This window comes from Leiobunum rupestre, chromosome 11 (genome assembly GCF_980474605.1).
Source record: "Leiobunum rupestre chromosome 11, qqLeiRupe1.1.hap1, whole genome shotgun sequence".
Classification (NCBI taxonomy): Eukaryota; Metazoa; Arthropoda; class Arachnida; order Opiliones; family Sclerosomatidae; genus Leiobunum; species Leiobunum rupestre.
The window spans coordinates 37,652,939-37,677,033 of NC_143394.1; the positions used below are offsets into that span (position 1 = coordinate 37,652,939).

The window sequence follows — 24,095 nt, forward strand, 5'->3', positions numbered from 1 at the left end:
GTTATTTTCAATGGAAATAATTCCAAATCATGTTGTCAAAAACGTTTTCGGTTGCCAAGGCAAAACGAAAGCCCGTCGCAACTTTTCCCTTGCTAGTTTTTCAAGTTACATGGAGGTGTACATTATACCCGAGTTTGAACAAAATCGGTGATTATCACCTCGGGTCGTCTCCTTGTAAGTGTGTGCCTCAACAGTTGAGCACCGATGAGAGCTGCAATGAGCTCGAGTCTCGGAAAACTCAATTTCTTCAAAGGTCAAACTTTGGTTTTCGACGAGATGATTAAAACTCCATAGCTTCCGGAATCTGTGTGATAACGTAGGTAGGTTACAGCCACGTATGCTTTTTTTGTTAGCATCGCAGAACGCATAGATTTCGGTTGTGGAAACTTGACTTTCGGAGTTAACGAAGAACCACCTTGGGATAGACAGATTTCGCAGGTTCGGTAAATCTATGCAGCATTGATCCCATTCCACTTGATTTCCGGTAGCAATTTATCGTCCCATTCCACTCCTTCCCTCCAGAGCCTTTGAAAGAGACACTTGATAACTATGGCAAATGGTGCTAGTAGACCAATGGGTTGGAAAATTCTTGCCGCCACTTGTAGTAGTCCTCTTCTAGTATCTTTCTCCTGTGTTAAGAATTTCAGCGACCATGATATGTCGAAGGAGAAGGTATAACTTTCAGAATGACAGGTAATTCTAAGAACCTTTAGTGACGAGCTTAGTTTTTTGGAAGTCATCTCAACCTGCTCCTCTTGCTTCTCTTTGCTCAATATGGCCATAACTTCTTTGGAATCTCATGATTTCTCGTGACTGTCTTTGTACGACAAGTTCATCTACGTAGAGCGTGTTACGAAGAGTGGCGCATATTTCTGGATACTATTCTTGTAGTTGATCGCAACTGGGGCGTGGCTGTTAGTAGGAACGGACTTGAAGTGACTTCGAAGAGGACTCTTTTCATGCGGTAGTGAATGAATCACGGCTTCTCCTGATCAGGAAAGTTTGCTATCCAAAGAAAGCGGATGAAGTCTCAGTCTTTCGGGTCCAGCGAAATCTGTAGGAATGCTTTTTCCACATCAGCCATGATTCTAATTCAACGTCTTCTAAATCGTAGGAGCATGTCCAACAGATTCAGGTTTGGACTAGACAGCAGAGACTAAAGAATGGGGCCCATTGACGTATTGAGGAAAGTTTTGGGTCGAGCCCGTTGCACCACGCGATGGAAAATTTCGGGAAGGTGCGAGGTTTCTAACTAGAGATACGAATCGGTAATTTACCCTGGTAATTTACGCGGTAAATTACCCTGGTAACAGTAATTTACAATTTTCTCAGGTAAATTACGAAAATGGTAATTTACCATCGTATTCGTGTTTCACTGTTTCTCAATTTTCTTTGATCTTTCGGGCTAAAATGTACCTAAAGTACGTCGCACAAGATTACAAAACTCAAAACCTAACGTTATTCGCGTTTTAGTGTATTTTTGTGTCGTTTAATAATGTAATTTCAATCCAGCAAACACGAGATCGTAGGCGTAAACCGCGTAACGCACTAACTCGAAGAGCTACACACCGCTGTCCGCTGCGCCACCTAGATTCGTTTTAGTTGCGAATTTCCATGGAGTCGAAGGCCGTGTTAGAATAGTTTGATAAGGTTAATAGGAAGAATACTTATGTCTAGCCCTGTTTATACCGGTTCAATTAACTATCGATGAATCTGACGAGGATGAAAACGATAGTGAGTACCCTGAGGAATATGATGATACTGATAATGCATCTCAAAATTAAGATAATTGAACATTTTTGGGCATTTATAACCTATTGTGGTAATTTATAAAATGTATTATACCCGACAAACGCGTTTCTTCTTTGTATTCCTTATTTGAATAGTAAAAAAACCTTTTTTTTAAAAAAGAAAATTACGGTAATTTACCGCAACACGGTAAATTTCCGCGTAATTTACTGATTTTCTAAATTACGGTAATTTAAAAACTCTATTTCTGACGTTGGTTTGAATTGATTTCGGGGAACCAGCGTAAAAGGGAAAAACCATCCTTTATTTGGAAACACCAATTTCCGTTTTCAACAATACGCTCACTTATTTAAGAATATTTCCTACCTTAAGCCTAACCAAAACCGCTTGACCATGATATTTAATAAAAAGTTATTAATGGTTTATATATTTGTTATAAGGGCTTGTATTGCCCTAGGGTATATACCAAGCACTTGGATACTGTCTCGGGCCATATTCATACCCAAGCCCGGTAAGTCAAGTTACCTTGAGGCGAAGGCGTTTAGACCAATTAGTCTTACCACTTTTCTCTTAAAAATTTTGGAAAAGCTGGCGGACAGCTAAATTAGAGAGGAGGTTATCTCTCAAACTCCAGTTGCCTATCAGAAATTCAGGTCTATCGATACCAACCTTCATGGCATAAAGCAACTGCCTCGAAAAGGCAATTGGGTTCAAGGAAATCATATGTTAGTGGTTTTTCTTGATATCGAAGCTAGGGGCCTTTGATAAGGTCTGTAGCGCAGTCATAATTAGGGTGGCCAAGAGGTTTGGTGTCAATGACACATTGTGCCTTTGGATCAAAGCCATGTTGACAGACCAAAAAGTGATGTCCTCCCTGCTCTATGACTCCCTAATGATCTCCACCAGCCCACAGGTGGGGGGGGGGGGGGTCTCTCCCCTGTTGTGGTGCCTGGTAGTAGATGAGCTCACGTGGAGGCTGAATAGGGGGGACGTCACTGTTTCGGTTACGCCGATGATATTGCCATCATTGTCACTATGAAATTCCCAAAGACAGTTAAGGATGTAATGAGGAGGGCTCTGCCATAAGTCGAATGCTGGTGCAAAGAGGTCATCCTCACGGTTAATCCTAGCAAGACGGTCCTGGTCCCATTTACTCGTAAAAGGATCCAGGGATCGTTCAATGGTATTTCCTTATTTGGAACTAACCTAGTGGAAAGAACCGAGGTGAAATACCTCGGTGTCATCCTTGATGGTAAATTAATATGGAAACCACATCTTGATTATTTTATCAAGATGGGTCAAAAGTTATTTGGAGAATTAGGAATACAGTCAGTAAATCATGGGGCCTTCGTCCCAGAGTGGTATACTGGCTGTTGTAAAGCCCGCATTTGCATCCGCAAATGTAGGCTTTGTCCCTAACAGTATTTCCCTTTACTTCTGAGAGTTATCTCGTGTTTTGGGCCATCGCTGCTGGGGAAGGTAGGGATGACTCATCCTCGCTCGCGTCGTCCACCTTTGGAATTCTCCGAAAGTGGCGACCTCTGACCCGAAGGGTTAAGAGCGGGGTAAAGTTACCGGTGACGCTTACTATTGCACCACAGTGAGTCCGCAAATATTTTTGGCAGGTTGTCTTCTCCAGCCAATTAGATTGGAGACCGGTAGCGTCATCCGAGGGGCCCGCTATATAAGGGACGTCGGGACAATGGACTAACTCTCTTGGTTACGGACTCCGACCTAACCGGTCATATCTTTTGTATTCTCTCTTCTAGAACGAATATTCTCACCTGTTTTTTTTTTCCACAGCTCTCGAGTCCCCTGGCTGTTAAAAATCTAATAGCGTTTTCCAATCTGTCTCTGACGTTATAGATCTCGCCTCAATCGACTAGATTAAAACCGCAAATGGAACCTCTATTAACATATTCTCGCGCGTTGTTGTTTTCCGTCTGCTAGTAATTTGAATTTTTTTCCGGTTAGTCTGCCATTTTGCCCAAAAATCTAAAAGGAACACGCAAAAATTTTATACGATCTCAACTTCGATCCGTTGATCTGTCGAAATCGGCAGATCGGTTTTGGGCGATCTCGGAGCACCCGATAACAGGAAATGGAATTCGAGAAATTTGATTGAAGCAGATCCGAGCACGCAAATGGAACATAAAACGTTGATCAGAGTGATCTAGGGCAGTCAAATGGAAAACGCTATAAAGTTAATTGCCTATAATCAATACAACAAAAGTTAAGCCTTGGATGTAATTTCTATCTATTCTATATTACTGAAATACTCACAAACTTTAAATCTCGACATTTATATTTTCTTAGAATTTAACTTATTAACTTTCAATATTTTTTATTGAAAGCACAGTCAAAAATAGCTACAAACAAATAAAACTTTGTAAAACACTGCAGAATCACTACCAACTAATTGATTAATTAAGTTGGTAGTGGCCGAATTTAAAGATTAAAGATTTATTCTTAGTCTTGTACAAAAAAGCCCTTTAGTAGCAGGGCGGCTCAACTTTTAGGAATTGAGCTCAGACAATACATATTACGTATAAAATTTCATAGTAGAATATATTTGTAATTTACAAGCGCTATAAGTTATCGCGACGCCACGTGTCCTTAGCACGTTTCCATAGACCAAGGATGGTCTTAGCTTGGATAACATCGACATCGTCGGTGGTGAAGCCTAACAATTTCTCAGTAGATTTCGTATAGTTAAGTGCTCGCCATTCAACGATGTCTTCCTTTATATCTAAAGAAGGACAATCTAGTAGAATGAGTCGGATATCCTCCAAATCATATCGCACAATTTGAACGAAGGTGAGATATTATTCAGGAGTTCGGATTGGCGCAGGCTGGTTGGAAGAGCACCTGAACGTGGGTCAAACAATAAGCCACTAAATCTTCGTTTTATGCACCAAAATGCTACTTTTTGCAGCAACTTCATTTATCCATAGTCTTTCCACAGCATCCCGAACCTCCTTCGTTACAGTGACGCTCCATTGATGTTCTGATGCCGATGCTTCCCTCTGGGTACCCTTTCCATAGATTCTATACAACTGATCTACTCTCTTAAGGAACTTTGTTCTAATTCCAGCCTGTCGGAGGCTTCTGAACACTATACCAGGAAGCATGTGGGCCGGTAGCAGTAGAAGGCATCCTAAACACTTTAATTTGCTTAGCGCTTCACGATCCTTCATTGGGCTTCAACCCATTTCTCCCAGAACAGCCGCATTAGCCGAAAAGGGTCCCGCCGATAAGTCATTACGACCCGCTTCTCTTTGGCATAAGTCACCGCAGGGACAGCAATGGTTTTCCACAAAGTACGACCCACGGAGTACTTATTGTAAGAGTTGCTAACCAGATTTTTCACCGCCCATCTTAACCGCGGGGACTTTAGGCTCAACTCCCTTTCGCGGTCATGAATTTAGTTGTCTCCTACCGTAGAGAAGAGGACGCTAAGGCACGTATACTCTGTGGTATCATTAATTGGTACATTATGTAGAAAGAACTTATCACTGGTAGCTTCTTTTCCATAAATCAAAACTTTCTATTTTGCACCTCCAAAATACAGACCCTGGCGATATATATATGCTGGTGGCGCCATTTTACAGTTGCTTCAACTTTCCAATCATTTCATCTCCAACGCCTAGACCGCTCAAGGTTTGCCATAATTGAGGAAGCCGAACGCTATCATACGTCTTTTCTAAATCCAATAATCCACAAAATAGTGGTCTGTTCCTCAAGCGATACCCTTCAATCCTATGACCATAAAGAAATCCATACTGCGATTCGTAAATTTTGTACGACCCATGTAACTGTCTTCGAACCAGTCAAGAACTGGTTGTAAATCTTCCCTCATATCTTCAGAAAGTTCATCGAAGGCTTTTTCGATTGAATCAAGCGGAACAAAGGCCAAAGAAACGATTTGTCGTGCTGAAAGTGCAAACTCCGCATCAGTATTGTAAAGTCCGATGACCCCTTCATTAGATAGTTTCTTCCGCATATTTTTGACAAAATGAAATAGACATCTAAAAGTTGAGCTTCGGGAAAGCTATCACGCATAGCATTCAGCACGGCTTGTTCGAAATCAGTTGATATTGAAGATGGTTGTAGAGAGGGCCACAACTCTCTGATGAGTTGGAACATTCGTCTATAAGTTTCCTCCCTCTTATTTGGCAGCAGGATATAAAGTACTGGAAATACGAAACCTCCTCTTTCACTCATTATGACGTACACTTGGGAAAATAGAAGTGGCGCTATTCGGAAAGTACCATCGACGTAGAGCTCTTTCATCAAATGACTCCAGTTCAGATTAGACTCGCGGCCGAAAATCAAAATACGATGGGTGTCACCTTCACCGGTGTCAACCAAAAGAAAATTCTCATAACTTTTAGGACCAAACTGGTATCGCCGAAAATCCTCGGGAATCGAGATAGACAACTTAACTTCACCCCGCTTAGACTTAATGACCTCCATTTAACACTGACTAAATCGAAATAATTTCAACTATTTATATACCTCAAAAATTAAAAAAAAAATACCTAAAAAAGAATATCCCTGAAAATAAAAAACCTAAAATAAGAAGATAAGAAAATTAAAGCTTGGGTCAAAGTGGTCGGGGTCGAAAGGGTCGGGGCCGAACTGTCCTCGGGTCAAAACGGTGGGGGCGAAACAACTGGGGTCAAAACGGCGGGGTCAAAACATCCGGGTCCGTCACTGCTATTGGCCTGTAAGATTCCAACTCGTCTTCCGGTTTGGCTTTTCCCTTATGGATAAGACTAACTCGGCAAACCTTCAAATCGACGGGGATGTCTCCAGACTCTTTAAAGTCATTATAAATATAGCAGAGACCATTTAACGCCAGAGGACCAAGCCACAAGATGCTTTCACCATACATTCCATCAATACCCGCAGCTTTCCCACGTTGTAACTTTTAAACTGATCCTTCAAACTCCTTGGTTCTTTCGACTCAGGATTCCTCGCGGTCGAAGCACCAACAGAGCGGTTCAACAGGTCGTATTCCAAGTCAGATATGTATTCTTGTATACGCGAAATCATTGCTTGTTTCTCGTAAAGTTTTTCCACGAAAGCCCCGTTTTCTTAGACGCCATAGAAGAAGGACTTTTCCGAAGCCTAGACAAATATTTCCAAAAAATTTTTCCCATTGATTTTCCCGACTTAGCAATATCGTTCTCAATTCGCTTATTGACTGTCTTTCTTTTCCTAGCCACCATATCCTTAACAGCTTTGTACTCGGGCTCATCTCAAAATCTTTACGCAAACGCTTAAGTGCTCGTCTCTGGCTCAATTTAAGGAAAAATATTGTACAGGCTCAGCTCAGACTCGGGAAAAACGACCGGATTTGAAACGGCTCGTCTCGGACTCGTGTTAGGCTTTATTTTCCTTGTGGACTCACCACGGTCTCATTTGTTTTTCATTTTTTCCCTCGTCTCGTCTCGAGCTCAATTTTCTTAAGTTAACAAATTTGGGCTCATCTCGGGCTCTTCTTGCCTAAACAATTCGTTTAGGCCTCGGCTCAGACTAGGGCTCGGAATAAATACTAGGCGGCTCACTCGTTTTGAGTCCTCGACTCAACACAAATTTTATGTACAAAAAAATACAAGGACTCAGTACAAAATAAATAGCTGCAGAATTTTGTAGTGGGAGATGTTAGCTCCAAGTCCACCGCCCTTTTTCACGGTACCCACTCGATTTACACCAAACCACGATAAACCAGAAAGCGTAGGTGGTAAATTGCCGTCCCTCAAATGTCAAATGCGTTTCTGACAGGCAAAGAAAGTCCAATTTATTAGCAACAATTGTTGTGGTAACTTCCATCCACTTTTCTGGCGAGGACACTTGCATGTTCAGGTTACAAAACTTTAGAGAACTCTATTTACCTTGTGAAACCGTCTTCGGGATCCATGGAAGACGGTTAAATCAGAGGTCGGGGTGATTTGTCGGTCTACCGAACCTGGTTCCCCGAAGGCAGGAACGGTGGCACATTCGAGTGCGGCAATGTTGCTGTCTTTTGACTTCCCGGGGGCAATCTCTGGGGAGCGTGGTTTGACTCAACTCCACAACTGTCCAACGTTGACGGGGCGCTCTGCGACTTCACTCTGTTAGTGTTTGACATTGTAGTTTTTTATGTTTGACGAAGATAAAATATTGTTTTTTAAATTTAGTATATAAATATTAATTAATATTTGTAAATAGCCAGTGTTCAATGAATCGTAATAGCTTCACTTAATAAATTTGAATTTTTTTAAATTTATCCCTTGTCTTTGTATTAATAATGGTCCTAAGTCGTCTTGAACCAGTACACCTTTATCGTCAATATTAATCTTTCCGTCGAGATTTCTATAAATCAACCTTCAACAAGTAAATTTTAAACAGTTAGTGAAACGTTTATTCTTCCATAGTTGAAATTTGTAGAACAGTCTTTCCTCAATAGAGCGGTCAAGGGCAAGCCTGACCTGTCTATATTCCAGCACTTGATTGGTTCGTAGTCTACCTGACGCACTTGGAATAATTTGCCTGCTTTCAGCACTATCTAGCTCTATCAAGACAGGTTTATCTTGTCCCACATCTCCTACGGCGTGTCGCAATTCGTGATCATATCCTGGATCTTTTTCGACAGGGTTGACCAGATGACCGTACGGGATGTACTGAATGCTACGTTGAATTTTTTCTTCTCATGGCGTAAGTGACCGTTGATTCGGCTTCCAAAGGAAATTGAACTAACGGTTCCACTCTGTCACCAGTGACGACGTCGAAGACATCTCGGATCATAATATGTCAATGATTTGCCGCTTCCAGCTCCTCCAGTTATCGGGACCAATCAGCTTCTCAACGTCGTGTCGTAGCAAACCATCCATTGCACTCAGGATACAGCTAGGCAGGAGTCGCAATCAGTAACAAGAATCCAGTGATCTCACGTCAAGACATCAAGTTGCGCTGTGGAAGCCTGCTAGGCTCATAACCTATTGAGGTTTTCAATTTCAATAACCAGCTGAGTTGATGAAATGACCAGATACAATCACTAAAATATGAAAGTAGTGTAGTGAGCTGCTACGTGAACCCAAGTGACACAAGATTTAAGAGCTCCAGGCGAGTATAATACTGTACAATAAAAAAACAAGGCAGATTCTTAACTGACATAACCTTGGGGGAAAAAACATCGTAACGTTATGTTTTTTTTTACACTTACAAAAAACGTCTGGGTTTGGATACCGAGCGAGACTAGTAGCGTTGGGTAAATACCAAAAGTAGCATAAAACCCAAAAGTTTGTCGTGCCTATTAAAATTTCTAGTGAGACCTAGTCGCACTATAGACTACATAACCTACTAGTTGGAATAGTACTAGAAACATTATATTTAGTCTATAGTCTGACGCAATTTTCTCTCTTCTATTTACTCGACTTTAGACATAATTTCTAAAACTCCTCACTTGGCGCCGCGGGAGTACCTCGATTTCCATGACGTATTTTCTGACCCCCCCCCCTTCGTTTCCCTTTTCTACTTTGCGACAAACTCTCATTAACTTCTATACCGTTCTGACACACATTTGGGATTTATGCTACTTTGGGTAATGCAAAAAGACCCGGACTGGATTATGAACAACCTACGCGCCAGTAGTGCAGATGAAAATAGATATTCGGCATCGCGGCCGACCGGAATTAGAAAATCCATAACTTGGAGGAGGTGTCTATGAAAGCTAGGAGCAACAAACACAACACCCCCCAAGGAGAACGTAACCCGTCAAAAGTCGTGGATTTTCTTGTGTACGTTTTTCATTGGCTAGATGCTTTAGCGCCTGCTGCCGTCGGAAGGGGAAAATTCGGAAATTGTCTTCCCCCCACCCCTAAAACGTTCAACGTAAAGGCTCGTGACGCTCGTCCAATGAAATTCGTACACAACCCTTCGTTAGCGTGTTAAAAGGCTAGCTGCGTTCTCCTTGTGTTTGTTGCTCCTAGATGGAAGTGCCTATTTACTTCGAGGAATTGTCGGAAGAACCCTTACCAAAATCGTGACTGTCACTTTTAAACTTAAAAAAGGTTTATTTAAAGCTGCCACAGTTCCAAATACAGTCTCAAATCAGATTTAATTCATCTTTATTCTAAGAAAATGAGTCTTAATTACGGTGCAAAAATATTGTAAAATCAAGTTTTAAATAAGTATGCAAGAATAAACACATTTAAGACTTCATTTAAAGGGAATAGAACCTCCAACGCGTTCTTTATGGAAGACCCCATCAATTTTCTTTATTCCCTTCACAATCAGCGATTATCAGCGCCGCCGGTGTGAAAAGCCATGGGAGGCAGCGGACGATATTGGAACCTTTGGAGGGCGACAGAAATACCAGAGGTTATATTCCCTTTAAATCTGATTTGAGGCTGCATTTGGAACTGTAGCAGTTTTAAATAAAACCTTTTTAAAGGGAATATAACCTGCAAAGCAATCTTTATGGAAAACCCCTTCATTTTTTTAAATTACCCTGTACAGTGGCGCCAAACATTTCTAAAGCCAAGGCCAGAGCGGCTAGAGCTGCAAACGTTGGTGTTCCACACCAAATACCTGAGGTTATATTCCCTTTAAGTTTAAAAGTGACAGTCACGATTTTGGTAAAAGAACTCTAGCTGTAATTGGAAATTTACCGATATCAGTAAAACTAATATACATCCAGGGTGCTCTGTATGTGAGCAGTCCACTGCAATCTATAGCGAAATTCTTCACAATTATTGCATGGCGATCGCTATATAGCTGGTAGTTTTTACGCTCGGGTGTCCTTTAAAGAAATAAAATTATTTTCTAAATATCTTATTTTATAATGACCCTCTATCTGGATACTCAAATACTGAATCAAAATGACTACTTTGTTCAGCGGCCATGCTGGATTGCAAGTTTTAAAATCTCCAGACTTCAAGGATGGCGCTAGATGATAGGCTATTTTTGACCCAGTTCAGTTGTTTTACACACTCATACTTAAAATTAATTATACTTGAAATGAAATATCCAATTTGAAGAATTTCAAGTATATTATTTAGTAAATAGACTTAAAATTTTGAAACTTATTTTATAACAAAAATTTTAATTTTAAGTATGTGAGGGTTTCAAGTAAGTTTAGCTTAACCAAATATAGCCAGCCAATCCCGTATGACAATTTTGTAACCAAGCTTCAAGATTCAAGTTGCAAATCCATTACCATTAATCTTAAGGGGTCATTATAGTTGAACTCATGATGAGTTCCATTGTTTGGACTTTACTACAATATAATTTTAAAAGTATAATTTAAAAGTATAGTACAGTAGATCATATGAAATATTTGGTGTATTGTTTGGACTAATGTACATATATTTATATCAATTGCGCGGCACCTGAGCGAAACTCATTTTAGATAACACTACCAAAATAGCTAGATAAGAGGATCCAGTCGAAAGTTTAACATGAAATTTACGATTACTTTTAGTTTAACTTCAAATTGTTACCTCTAAGCAACTCTCAATTATGTATCTTTCAAGTCCCCAGAAATGAATCTCCCCATATGAGACTTAAGTGAAGTCTTAAATGACTCTTATTTTTATCTAATATATGTAACCCATAGTAAACTCTCAATTAAGTCCCTTTCAAGTCCCCAAATATGAGTCTTCAAATATGAGACTTAAGTGAAGTCTTAAATGACTCTTATTTTTATCTAAAATTCTAACCCATAGTAAACTCTCAATTAAGTCTCTTTCAAGTCCCCAAATATGAGTCTTCAAATATGAGACTAAAGTGAAGTCTTAAATGACTCTTATTTTAATATAATATTGTAACTCATAATCAACTCTCAATTAAGTTTCTTTCAAGTCTCCAGAAATGAGTCTTCCTAACTGAGACTAAAATGAGTTTCATTTAAATATATAATAATAAAACTCTTTTATTGAGACTAAAATAGATTTTATTTGGGACCCACAATTCTGGTATCAGTTTTTTATGCTTACTCCTTAATCCTACATTGAGACTAATTGGCGACTAAAGTAAGACTCCCATTTTGGTAAGGGAATTAAGTAAAACGTTTCCAAATGTACCAACTAGTCAAGAACTAGAAAAGAAGGAGGACATTCACAGACTACGAAAGAGTATTTATGGCTTACACCAATCTAGTCGTCAGTCAATTATACAGTGAATTATTCAAGAGCTCTCGCGCGGATCCGTGTGACTATTAGCAATCAGGTGTTTCATAACGATGGACCTATTTTGATGACGAAGTTCTCTGGACGAAGAAATCGAACGAATGAAATATCTTATCAATGAGAGTTAAAAAACCGAAGATGTATATTCGTTGGACCAAACTCGATCTTATACGACCGAACTACTTAAAGAAATGTGGATGCTTAATTCGAAAAGTGCGGCCACACCAGTTTGTCTCGGCACAAAATACACTAATTGCGAAGACAGTCAAGAACTATATGAAGAAAGGGTGTCGTTCTACAGACACGTTACTGGAAGCCTGCTATATTTAACCAACCTTACGAGACCGGATTTGGCTTTCGCCTCAACGTATATGAGTTTATTTAACCAAAAACCTTCCAACGAACACTGGATGGGATTGAAGAAACTGCTGCGTTATTTGAACGGAAGTAAGAACCGAGCTTTTCATTTTAGAGGAAATGGGAACAAAGCCGAAATATTCACTGAAGAGGATAATTTAAACTCGTACCCTAGATTCGAATACTGAGAGCTTTCCCATTGACGGTTTTGTAACTTTGTTACGAAGCGTTTACCCTTTTCCGGCACGTGACCTCAGAAAAATCGGGCTCCATCGGTTTCGGTAAGGCGCAAACCATGGAGCGAATTTTTTCTGAGTTCCAGCGGGAAGTTGGTAAACGCTATCGGCAATGCGCGAGAGAGTGATTTCGAATCTAGGGTACGAGTTTAAATTATCTTTGGTCAAATTGAATAATGACGAATACTTTGGCCACAGGTCCAGTTTAAAAAAAATCCTTATTTCTCAGCCTGCCACACATGTTGCGGAACGCTATCGTCTGCTCTAACGCTCGCTATAAATTTTCAATGAATTTATAACTAGTTGGTGTAATAAAAATATTTTAATTTAAAATGAATTCTAACAACGAAAATTATGACTGGATGGAAATAACCCAAGACTTTTTCAAAGCCACTGAGGGTTCGTATTATTTATTGTGGTCCCAAAATCATAATGATTTGTATTATAACTGATAATTAAACTCTTGTGTTTTCCTTTTTTTTTCCCCAAAAGAACTTAATCTCGGTGAGCTCTTGAACGAGGAAACGTAAGTAATTTGTGAAATGTATTGTATTATTAAAAGGTACTGATGAATGAAATATGGTTTTTTTCTTAGATTTGGACTTTACGAAGCAATGTCCGCAATTGAAATGATGGATCCCAAAATGGATGCTGGTATGATGTGCAATCGGGGTAATAAGAAGATTCAAAATTTTGAGCAAGCACTTAAAGCTGGAAAGCTGAAAATCAATGATTTAACCACAGAGGAACGTATTGGAATAATTGATGCTACTTTGGCTTGCCTAGTAAGTTTTGTAATAACATATTTCTTGTTAATTTGACTTATTCTATATCTAATTTCAGGTTACATGGCTAGAAGGTCATTCATTAGCTCAAACGGTGTTTACGAATCTCTATTTGCACAAACCCCTGCTTATTGAAGACAGAGTCTTGAAAGCATTCAGTATTTGTGTTTTGAAGCTGATTGAAGTTATTAGAGAATTTGTGAACAAAGCTAGCGTTTTTGAAGAGGTATAAACCAATTTTAAGATAATTATTTCTAGTATGAAAGATATTTAAAATTTTAGGAAGATTGTCAACCAGTAATGTATGGTTACACGTTAGCTGATACTGTCACAGATGTTAGGTCAGCTGGTATGATGAGGGAAGTTGAGGAAGACTTACAAAGGAAGGTGAAAAACACCAGAGCTCGACCGGGAGAAGAGCAAGAATTAGATGAACAACTCGAGGTAATTTTTTTTCATTTTAGTTAATTTCATTATTTAAAAAATAAAATTTTATATTTCTAAATCTAGCACGAGGGTTCACTGGCAGTCTTTTCAAGAATTAAATTTTGTCGGTTATTGTACCAAGCATTTCTATTACTTAACAAAAAAAAGGCATTTACACAATTTTGTAAACGGAAATGACAGGTTTTTATTAACAAGACGTTTTAACTTGTAGAGTGCTGGAATAGAAGAAGCAGAAACTCACCTGAATCATTGCTTAGAACTACTTCCAGTTATAAGTCGTACCATTGAACTTGGTATCCAACCGGATGCTTCAATAGAAAGTTCTAATAGAGGTATCTTTTGAGTATTTGTATTTCTGAAAATATTAAATGTTTTTAAATTTATTTAATTTTTTTTTTGCAAGCTGATTATCCAACGATAATGGGCTTTGAGCCTCTCGTAAATCAACGTCTATTACCTCCAACATTTCCCCGCTATACTAAAATTAAAACAAGAAAGGAGTCTACGCAGTATTTAGAATGCTTGGTTTTTAAATTAATTCATATTGGTAATGTCACGGAATGCACATCTTTTCATTCCGCTCTGGTAAGTTCATTTTGACTTCTTGAAAGGAAGTTTGTGTGAATATCAACACACCAACGCATGTGGATACTTTAGATGATACTGAACATTTCTGTGTCAAAATTATTTTGCGGAAATAAAAATAGATAAGTTTTCTAGCTTTACTTTTCCATTTGTGGTGTAGTAGGATACACGAAATTTTATGTTTTGTGCAATATTGGGCTGGGGACCAAATATTTTATATTTTTTCTTAGTAATATGTCCTCTAGGTCGAGAAGTCATGAAGTATCGTGTCTCTTTTATACAATTTTACTAAATACTAATTTCACCATGACTTTTAAATCCTTCATAACACAAACAAACAAACGCACACTTACCTTTAATAATTAGCTAGGCTAATACCCAAGGCACCACCTTAGGCCTAAGTCATCATGCGACTTTTGAAGCCCTTAATTCAGACAAAATTAATATCTCTGCAAATTTTCATTTCCGCAAAATAATTTTGACATAGAAATATTTGTTCAGTATCGTCTAAAGTATCCAAATTAAAAAAATCGGACGTGCGTTGGTGTGCTGATATTTTGCTGGAAGTTTTGTAAATAACATCATTTTTTTTAGGATTTCTTCACGGAATTCAGTAAAACGTGTCCGTGTGTACTTTCACGATCAGTTTTGCAGGTTATACTTAAATCTCCTTTGCATAGTTTTAATCTTTGGCTGATGATTTTTTTTTGTTTAAGCTGTTGTATCAGTCTCAAAGTCCCAAAATGGTTGACGTTCTTCGTGAAGCTATCAAAGCTTTTATCAAACCTCCCGTTCTTATGAGCAAGTATGATGTAATACTTTCTTTTGTGGTATTTAAAAGAAAATGATAAATTGCGGTATTGATGCTCTTAGATCCCCATTACTTTTAAATGCTCAAGCTAAAGAATACGTAGAAACCTTCCTCAATCATTGCGTTCGGCCTTATAGCGACCTTTTGCAAATTTACGGACATAACCGAGCCCGACAAAGGGACAAACTAGCCCATTTATTAGAAGATTTTGCCATCCTTCAAGACGAGGTACGGCTTTAAACAATTCAGTGGAAAAAAATTAAAATCATATTTTTATAATTTTATTAAAATTTTTAGGCTGATAAAGTCGATGCCTTCCTACACAATATTTCTTTAAAAATGGACAATCCCTTCCCACATTTAGCCTGTTTTGGGACATGGATTCTTTATCATACACTAAAAATCATGATTCAATATGTTTTGTCAGGATTTGAACTGGAGCTATACTCTACTCACGAATATACCTACGTTTTTTGGTAAGTCCAATGCGGTTTAAAAATCATGGTTGTCAGATTTAATCAAATATTTTTTTTAATTAATTGATTTAAATCTTTTCAATCATCAATCCATACAAACCAAATTACAAATACTTGTTTAATTAGGAATATACAGTGGCGGACTGGCCATAGAATGAACCTGCCCGATGGCAGTTGGGCCCCACGGACTGGCCATAGAATGAACCTGCCCGATGGCAGTTGGGCCCCACGGACTGTTCATGAAGTGGGCCCCTCAAACATGATAGCGTTATAGTTGTTAAAGCTGGGGCCCTTTGTCTTCTGGCAGCCCGAAATATTAGACCCAGTCCGCCACTGGGAATATATACCATTTTTTAGTATTTGAATAATAATGAGAAATTTTTTGAGAAAGGCGCTAGAGGTTTATCAAATCAATTTCATTGGTTTTTAAAAACCAGAAAATTTACAATTATTTATATATTGTTTTTTCCATTTGAATTTTTGACACTCACTCTCTAACTTCATCATTATTGATCCCGTCCTTATTGAGAAAAAGGGGACATATGTTTTAAAGATATATGCACTTTATTCTCAAGCTGTAAAGAAACCCCGAAAAAACTCGATCGCGATTTGTTGATCTGTCAAAATTAGCGGATCAGTTTTTCTATCTCCGAGTGAGTGTGAGCAGTTAAAGAAACTATAAAATCTATTGAAGTACATATGAATGAAACGTAAAATGTTTATCAGGGTGATCTTGAGTGTAGTCAAATAGAAAATGTTAATTGTTTTATATTTTCATGTCCTATAGGTATTTATATGAATTTCTTTATGGATGGCTCGTGTCAGCCTTAACAAGGGCTGACAATTTCCTAATGGAGCAAGAATCCAGAATAGGTATATTTGTCATTGCAATTTTTATATCAAACTGTTCGTTTTAGAAACAGTTATGTTTTAAAGAACAACAGGTTAAAGGTAGAAATACAAAAAAGAACAAAAAGAAAAAAAAAGGAAGACCCCACAGTCGGGAACTTCTTTTGAACCAAGCCCTCCAAAATCTTTGTGGAGGATATTATAAGGTGGGTTATTTTAAACTTACAGGGTTGCCATGGTATCTGGAATTCCTGGAAAAGTCAGGGAATTTGAATATGGGTATAAAAATCAGGAAAATGTCAGGGAATTTAATTTCGGTAGCAAATAGCTTAGGAAACTTTTGCTAAAATATTGGTTAAAAAAAAACAAAACCTTGATACAAAATAAGTCAGGGAAAATCTCCGGAGATGTTCAGGGAATATGATTGTGAAAAAACTGTGGCAACCCTGACTTAAAAATTTCTAAATTATGTATGATTCGTTTCTTATGTTATATTTGGTTTTAACCTTGTAGGCTGTTGCTGGTTTTGGTTTGGAAGGCAAAATTCAGAGGCCTCACGTTGAATTTGATAATGAACACGTTCGTTATGAGCATAGATTTTCTCCATTTAGCAACGTAATCACACCACCACCAGTCCAGTACACCCAATACCGAGAGATGACTGATTTTAATCGATATATGCCAAGACCATCTTCTGAAGATTTATTTGTGGCAGCTTGCAAATGCTTTCAACATGCTCGCGTTCTTTTGGAAACAATTTCAGAACATACTGAAGAAGTAAGTTGGTTTTGGTATTTTTTTCATTTGGATATTGAAAACAAAATTATGATAACAAATATTATTCAGATATCATCATTAATGAAAGTGGCCAAAACCAATTTTGTAGTGGTTAAATTACTTCTTAGTGGACACAAAAAGCAAACTAAAGTAGGTATTTTTTAAAACTTCTTTAGAGCTTTAGATAATTGTTTTTCATTTCTAGGATAAACCAGAGTTCGATTTTTCTTTGCACAAAAATTTTCCTGTGATAAAAATTATTTAACAAAGTGTCGCAAGTAATTTAATAAATTTAATGTACTGAAAATACGTTTTAATCTGTTAATACACATAATGGAAGTTACTGAAGTTAACAAAAAAGTTTCATAACCAGAATAGAACTGAAAATGCCATTGCAAAACAACACAAAGCTACATAAGGGCTTTTTCTTTCACCTACAGAAAGAATGATTAAAAAATTTATTTAAAATTGACTATTAAAATTACTAACCAATTCTGGCACATTTCCAAAATATACCGAGAAATCTGAGATAATACAAAAAATTAATACAATAGGTTATGTCAAATGCTGCTGTTTCTTACCCAGTCTTATTTCGATCAATTAGGCTCGGAGTCATAGCCCTAACGTAGGTGCAAGTGCAAATTAACAAGAGAACCACACTTAGAAGGCTTTGAAAGTTGAATAAAGCAGACTGAAATGCAATATTATGACTAATGGATGGTAATAGGAAAAGTAATTCAGAAAGATTTTACCATCTGGGATGTTACGGAGGAGTTACAAAATTATTTCCCTCGTGCGTCAGCCATTATTAACTAAAACATGACAAAAAAGAGCCACAGACAGCGTTGCCAGAAGCCTCAAAATGAATTATCGTACGAACTTTGTAAAAATATCGTACATAATGAAAAATTATCGTACACTAGGTATATGGCGTAGCTCGCAACCGAAACGGTTCTAGGTGGCGCTGAAGGTTTCATATCACTTCTTGGGTGTGTAGCGTCTGCTAGAATGGAAAATGCGTAAATCGGGTAGTGAATGCTTTTCTTTATTGTATTGTAATAATAAAGTAAGTTATTTCAACGGATAAAAATATATTTTCATATATTTCCGCGAAAGTTTTAAAACTTTGATTGTCAGTAACGTCTGCTTATACGCTAGCTCTTACTGTAGCTAAAAGAGGGCGTATGCGTAGTAAAATCGTGCAGTCCAGGGTGAGAAATATCGATTTTTTTAAAACTGGACCTGTGGCCAGTTACCACTTTTAACCTTGCAAAATCAGGCTTTCATAATTTATGGTCAAATTACCTATTCTTGACAATATGTGCTATAGACCCGACCCGAACAAGCCTACTGAGAGAGAGACTGTTTATATTTCTTTTTGCTTACTGCTACATTCGCTTCTTCTATAATGTAGAGTAGACAGACTCCCCTAGTCAACCATGCATACACACAATTGACATAAGGCCAAGCACACAGCATAGAAGCAAAGACCAAACAATTTTAGGGATTAATATAGAATTTTTATAATGAACTAAAATCTTGAAGGGAAAAAACTTTGAATTAATAAAGTGGTCACCAGGGCGATTGGCCTGTGATAGTGCCTTATTTCTCACACTGGTGCAGGCACCCACTGACCGGTGTTTGAAAAATTCACCCAGAAAATCAGGTAGCAGACGACGTGTCGAAGCTTTCCCTATGTCCGTAATTCGCGGGAAACTGACGAAATACAAACGCCGGTGGAGCCCTTTAAGCTTGGCCTATTCGAAAGTGTCCAAATTAAGTTTATAGTGTGAACTCGGCTGTAAATTAACCTATAATATGTGGTCCACGTTCAACATTGTTAAAAGGAAAGGCACTACCAGGAGTTTCGATTGGTGCTCTAAGTGTTCAAAGAGGCTGGCCACGTTGACGCCACTCCATAGGTTTGCCCATACAGGACCATCATGACTGTATTTTTTTTTTCATTAAGAAAAAGTAATCGCTACGTTCTCTGACGACCTCATGCCAAGTAAAAATTACGGAAAATATTTAGAAGAGGTTCCCTCTCGAATATTAGATAATAGAACTGGAGTTTCGATTCCATCTAGACCAGATTTGTATGAAAGTTTCAAACTCACGACCAGTGGAATTATTCGAAAAAAAATTGAAAATTAGTAGGTGCGAAATTTTTGGGGTGACATTTTTAAATTTTTCAAAAAATAAAACTTTCTACCTCTATAGGGTAACTTGCACGTGGCCTAGCGAACACTAAAGCCGGCCTAACGTTCTAGGCGTAGGCTCGTCGAGATTTGCATTGTAAATGTATATTTTAATGTTATTGTTAAAATAACTAATAATATAACGTTTATCTTATTGGTTTAATTATCTAAATAAATGTTTTACTTCTTAAACGGCTTCTATGACGTTATATATGATTAACTTACCGTTGCTCAAATAAAATAGTCCGGATAAAGATCCAAGCATGGAAGTTGGGGAATTTGGTGGGGCGATGTGTAAGCCAAAGCATTACCCATAAGCCTTTGGTATCCGGTAGGCGCGTGTAAGTGGCGCCACGTTTCGGAAATATCCGTACATTACCGTTTCATAGGGGTCAGCTAAAGCGCTAGGTATTCTGGGAGTTCTTCGGCATTCGGCTTCTAGATGGGGAAAGAGTTCGCGATAGACATATGGAATTTTCCCCTGCAGGCTCCATCCTTCACTGCGCGCGTAGAAAATAACGGCAACGGCAGAAGAAACACGATTATATGCCCAAGCCTTTTCTACTCCTAATTTTATCATATGTGGTGTTGTAACAGCGTAAAAATAATTTGGAAAATATAGACAAAATTATCGTACTTTCGCGTACGATAATACATTTTACATCGTACATCGTACCTGAAACGGAATTCGCGTACGTGTACGATAATTATCGTACGTCTGGCATCGCTGGCCACAGATGGCAGGCGTACCAATTATTTTTTATAACTGATAGATGGCAAGAGACTCGTTAATTTTAGTTCGCCACCAATCTAATCTAGATAGCGCTGTCACTCTGTGCCTCCGAAAGTTTCCCGCCCAATTTTTGAATGTATGTTACAGGCTTGGAAAAAATGGTTTATTAAAGTGGTCCAAGCTTCCTTATTCATCCAAGCTTGTACAGGCGTAGATTAACTTATTCCGAATCACCGGAATCGGAGCGTTGTTTCGAGAGTTCAATAGAAAAATAACAAAAATTTCAGAATCACTTACGAATAGTGGAATCTTAGTCGAATCACGGAATCATGCAGCTGAATCACGAATTCTTAGAGGAATCAAAAGAACATAATCGATTCATTGAATAAATATTAGGCCTACTGCAAGAATTTTCTAGCCTATCGTAGAAACGTTTGTTTTAATTTGCGTGCCTTTGTCGTTGTCATCTCGTTCGAAATTGGTCGACTTTCGTCTCAGTAGCGGCGCTAAGGGTGGGCTGAAGTGGGCTTTAGCCCCCCCTGCATCTCTGAGAGGGGCCACATATTTATATTAAAAGAGCCACATATTTATAATTAAGAGACCACATATTTGAATTTATGAATTTTCTTTATCTCTAGAAATTTGTTTTATTGTTTTTTTTTTTCAGAAAAAAAAACTTTCAAAATCAATTTGTTTACTCAATAAGATAGATTCGGGAGGAAGGGAGCGGAAATTGAGAGAAAGTTGAATGGACAATAGAAAGAAAAGAAAGGGAATTTAGGTAAATACCCCGGGCATTCAAGTGTCCCCAGGGGCGGCTCAAGGGCCGGGCAACCCGGGCAATTGCCCGGGGCGCCGGTTCGAGAGGGGCGCCGAAATTGAGTTGTGCGCCTTTTTGGTTTACCAAGAATTGGATTTGTTTATAATTTTTTTAATGAAAGCGTAACATAATTTGAAAAATCTTTAGCTAATTAGAAATACAAATCGTTTTCCCAACCAAAATGTCCAACATCGTCGATGAACGTTTTTTTGCTACTAATTTATTTTGCAATTCTGACGGATGAAGCATTTTTCTGGTATTATCATTATAAACCAGGGTATATAATAATAAGAAGAAAAAGTGGTTGGGCGATACTACAAGAATAGAAGTGTGCCAGAATTTTTAGCCCGGTGTACCTAGTAACAGGGGCCATACTTCCGGAGGCCTATCATCATAGTGTCCTACGCCAGCGTCCCAAAGCCCGGACAGGTGACAAATCCAGCATGGGTAGTAGTACCCTACTAATGATGGTCGCACCTTTGATGCAAACCACTCAACCCAGCTAAAGGTGCGGCAATGGGTTGACCAATTCTCACTTCGCACACAGTGGTGGGATTAAGAGTGGATGCTATAGCAACAACTCCAGCTGACAACCTACCTACGTAGGTCATACCCTTTGGAGAGAGCTCCTAAAGGGGAACGACGGGAACACAGCAGTCCACATAACCTGGCACAGCTGGCACCGTAGATCCCGGTGTGCTCCAAAAGGCCAGGAAGCAGGACCACCGTGCCCTCATATGGAGGCCCGCCACCCCACAGCAGGCTACCCAATCCGCCGAGGTGGCCAGTTTGCACCGACCATCTCCGTTAGGGTGACCCGAAGCTCAGTTTCCAGCCCAAACCTGACCGAAGTCGGAGGTGTAGGTACACCGGGCTATAAATTCTGACACACTGTCAGGATACAACATTTGAAATAATCGACTCAATTCAAGTACATTTCGCTGACCATCTCCGTAGTATAATTCGACCATCCTGGACCGCTGTTCACAGGTATAACGAGGCATCTTTTTATTTTACTGGAGTACGCTCAGAGAATGATTTTAAAACCAAGCTGTCTCTTTAAATAATAAAATGGAACCACACTTTAAGCGACAGAGTAGTGCAAAATAAAAAACACGTGGGAAATTCAGTTGGCATAAATTAGACGGTTTCGTGGACTTCTTGCAACATTCTTGCCCCAAATAAGACGCGTGAATTCTGGAATTGATCTACTATGTAAATTGTATTTTCTCTAAAAAAAGATTTAAAATGATTTGGCTTAAAAAGCAGTCCCTATTTTTATCTTTACCAACATACGATCATTTCAAATTAGATAGGTTTCTCTTTCTTTTTCATGAGTCGTAAACCTTTTTGGGTAGTACCAACTTGGTTTTTTTCATGACGTATTATTTCAATGAAAAATTGTCCGTTTTTGACCAAACCAATTTCATTAATGGTGGTCGAGTACGCTCTACAACTTGTTGATTGAAAATTTTCGTCTACCACCTATCGTTCAATACTATACTGTCCTATGCAGCTGTAGTCTGGTGGCCAAGGGTTACTCTTAAAACGGTGCAGTCAGAACTGCGCACTCTTCAAAGGCTAGCTTGCGTTGGCAAAACAGGAGCTATGAGAACAGCCTCAACTGCTTCTCTAGAAATTCTACTGAATATTCTTCCTCTACATTTGTTTATAGAGGAAGCTGCTACTTTTGGTACCTATAGGCTAAACCAAAACGGGTGGTGGATGGCCAATAGTTGGGAAAAGAGCCACACTACGCTTTTTAGGGATATTTCCAGTCGGTTACCTGTTCTTCTAATGGGTTCTGACAACATGGCTGCTAAACTTCGTTTTAGTAAGCCTTTCGGCGTGAACTTCCCTAGCCGCACAGAATGGTCAAATGTTACCCTCGGTACCAGAGGGGAAGTTGTCTATTTCACCGATGGGTCTAAAACCCATTTACGTGCGGGCGCAGGGATGAACTGCCTAACGACCAAATACGGCTTCTACGAGAGCCTTGGGATTTATGCAAGTGTCTTTCAGGCAGAGATTTCTGCTATCTGCTTCTGTGTTGACTTCTGTCTTAAGAAGAACTATCGCGGGAAAGTTATCCAAATTTGTTCGGATAGCCAGGCTGCTTTAAAAGCTCTAAACCAGTCTAGTGTTTCTTCCAGACTGGTTCTTAGCTGCTTGGATCTCCTTTCCAATCTCGGTACGCTTAATAAGGTTCAACTTTATTGGGTCCTAGGATATAAGGGGTATCATGGGAATGAAAAGGCTGACATCTTGGCCAGGGAGGGTGCGACGGCTGGGTTCTGTGGGCCAGAACCTGCTGTCCCTATCCCCCGTGGCTTGATACGCAGCCTGGTCTCCAAGTACATGACTAACCATCAACTTGAGCTCTGGCTCGAGATGGATGGCCAAAGACAGGCTAAGGAGTTTATTCCTGGCCCCTCTAGGCAAAGGGCGAAAGAACTGCTTTCGCTCTCAAAATCTAGTATAAGGTGGGTTACTGACCTGCTTACAGGTCACTGCCAGCTCAACAGACATTTAAATCTTATTGGTATCAGCGATGACCCACTATGTAGGGCCTGTATGGCCGAGGAGGAAACTGCCTCTCACGTTCTCTGTAGCTGCGATTTTTATGCGGCTCAAAGGCTAGAGCATCTTGGGATGCATCAATTGGAAACTAACGACTTCTTTAATATGCCAGCCAAAAGTATCTTAAGGTTTGTGTCGGAGATAGGACTTTTCTAAGTCATAGGTCAGGGGAGAACAATGGACCTAGGGTCGAAGTGCATGGTTGGGCATTCATGCCTCCCCGCCCCCTCTCAATAATAATTATAATTATCGTTCAAAAAATAAAAATTTCAAAACGGTGAACAACCTATATATTAACGATAATACTATTCAGGATGGACATTATAAGTAAAGTACTTAAGGTATACTAGTCTTGCCACCTTACCTAGTGTTTCAAACTCCATGTAAAATGACCATGTACCATAAAGAAGGTATTAAATATGTTTACACAAAGTATTTAGAAAGAGATTATTTATTGTTATGAAAACGGCAAATTTATAACATGGACACAGTAATGTTTTTACGGGGGGGGGGGGGT

At 38.9% G+C, this 24,095-nt stretch overlaps 2 protein-coding genes across 2 annotated transcripts; one reads left to right on the forward strand and one right to left on the reverse strand.

Annotated features, from left to right (window-relative positions):
- The first annotated feature begins 12,780 nt into the window (after positions 1-12,780).
- Positions 12,781-17,604, forward strand: Naa35 (N-alpha-acetyltransferase 35). Its single transcript, XM_090162968.1, has 17 exons — positions 12,781-12,916; positions 13,010-13,043; positions 13,113-13,302; positions 13,361-13,528; positions 13,585-13,746; positions 13,813-13,896; positions 13,961-14,081; positions 14,153-14,334; positions 14,929-14,988; positions 15,051-15,139; positions 15,208-15,373; positions 15,443-15,621; positions 16,409-16,494; positions 16,558-16,676; positions 16,984-17,247; positions 17,317-17,397; positions 17,453-17,604. Exons 1-17 carry the CDS (start codon positions 12,850-12,852, stop codon positions 17,510-17,512), a joined length of 2,112 nt encoding a protein of 703 aa, XP_090019094.1. The 5' UTR covers positions 12,781-12,849; the 3' UTR covers positions 17,513-17,604.
- ksh (transmembrane protein 167A-like protein ksh) lies at positions 17,522-18,086 on the reverse strand. The gene is made up of 4 exons (XM_090162969.1): positions 18,000-18,086; positions 17,829-17,938; positions 17,737-17,771; positions 17,522-17,681 (listed from the first exon to the last, which is right to left on the reverse strand). Exons 1-4 carry the CDS (start codon positions 18,000-18,002, stop codon positions 17,611-17,613), a joined length of 219 nt encoding a protein of 72 aa, XP_090019095.1. The 5' UTR covers positions 18,003-18,086; the 3' UTR covers positions 17,522-17,610.
- Between the last annotated feature and the right edge of the window lie 6,009 nt (positions 18,087-24,095).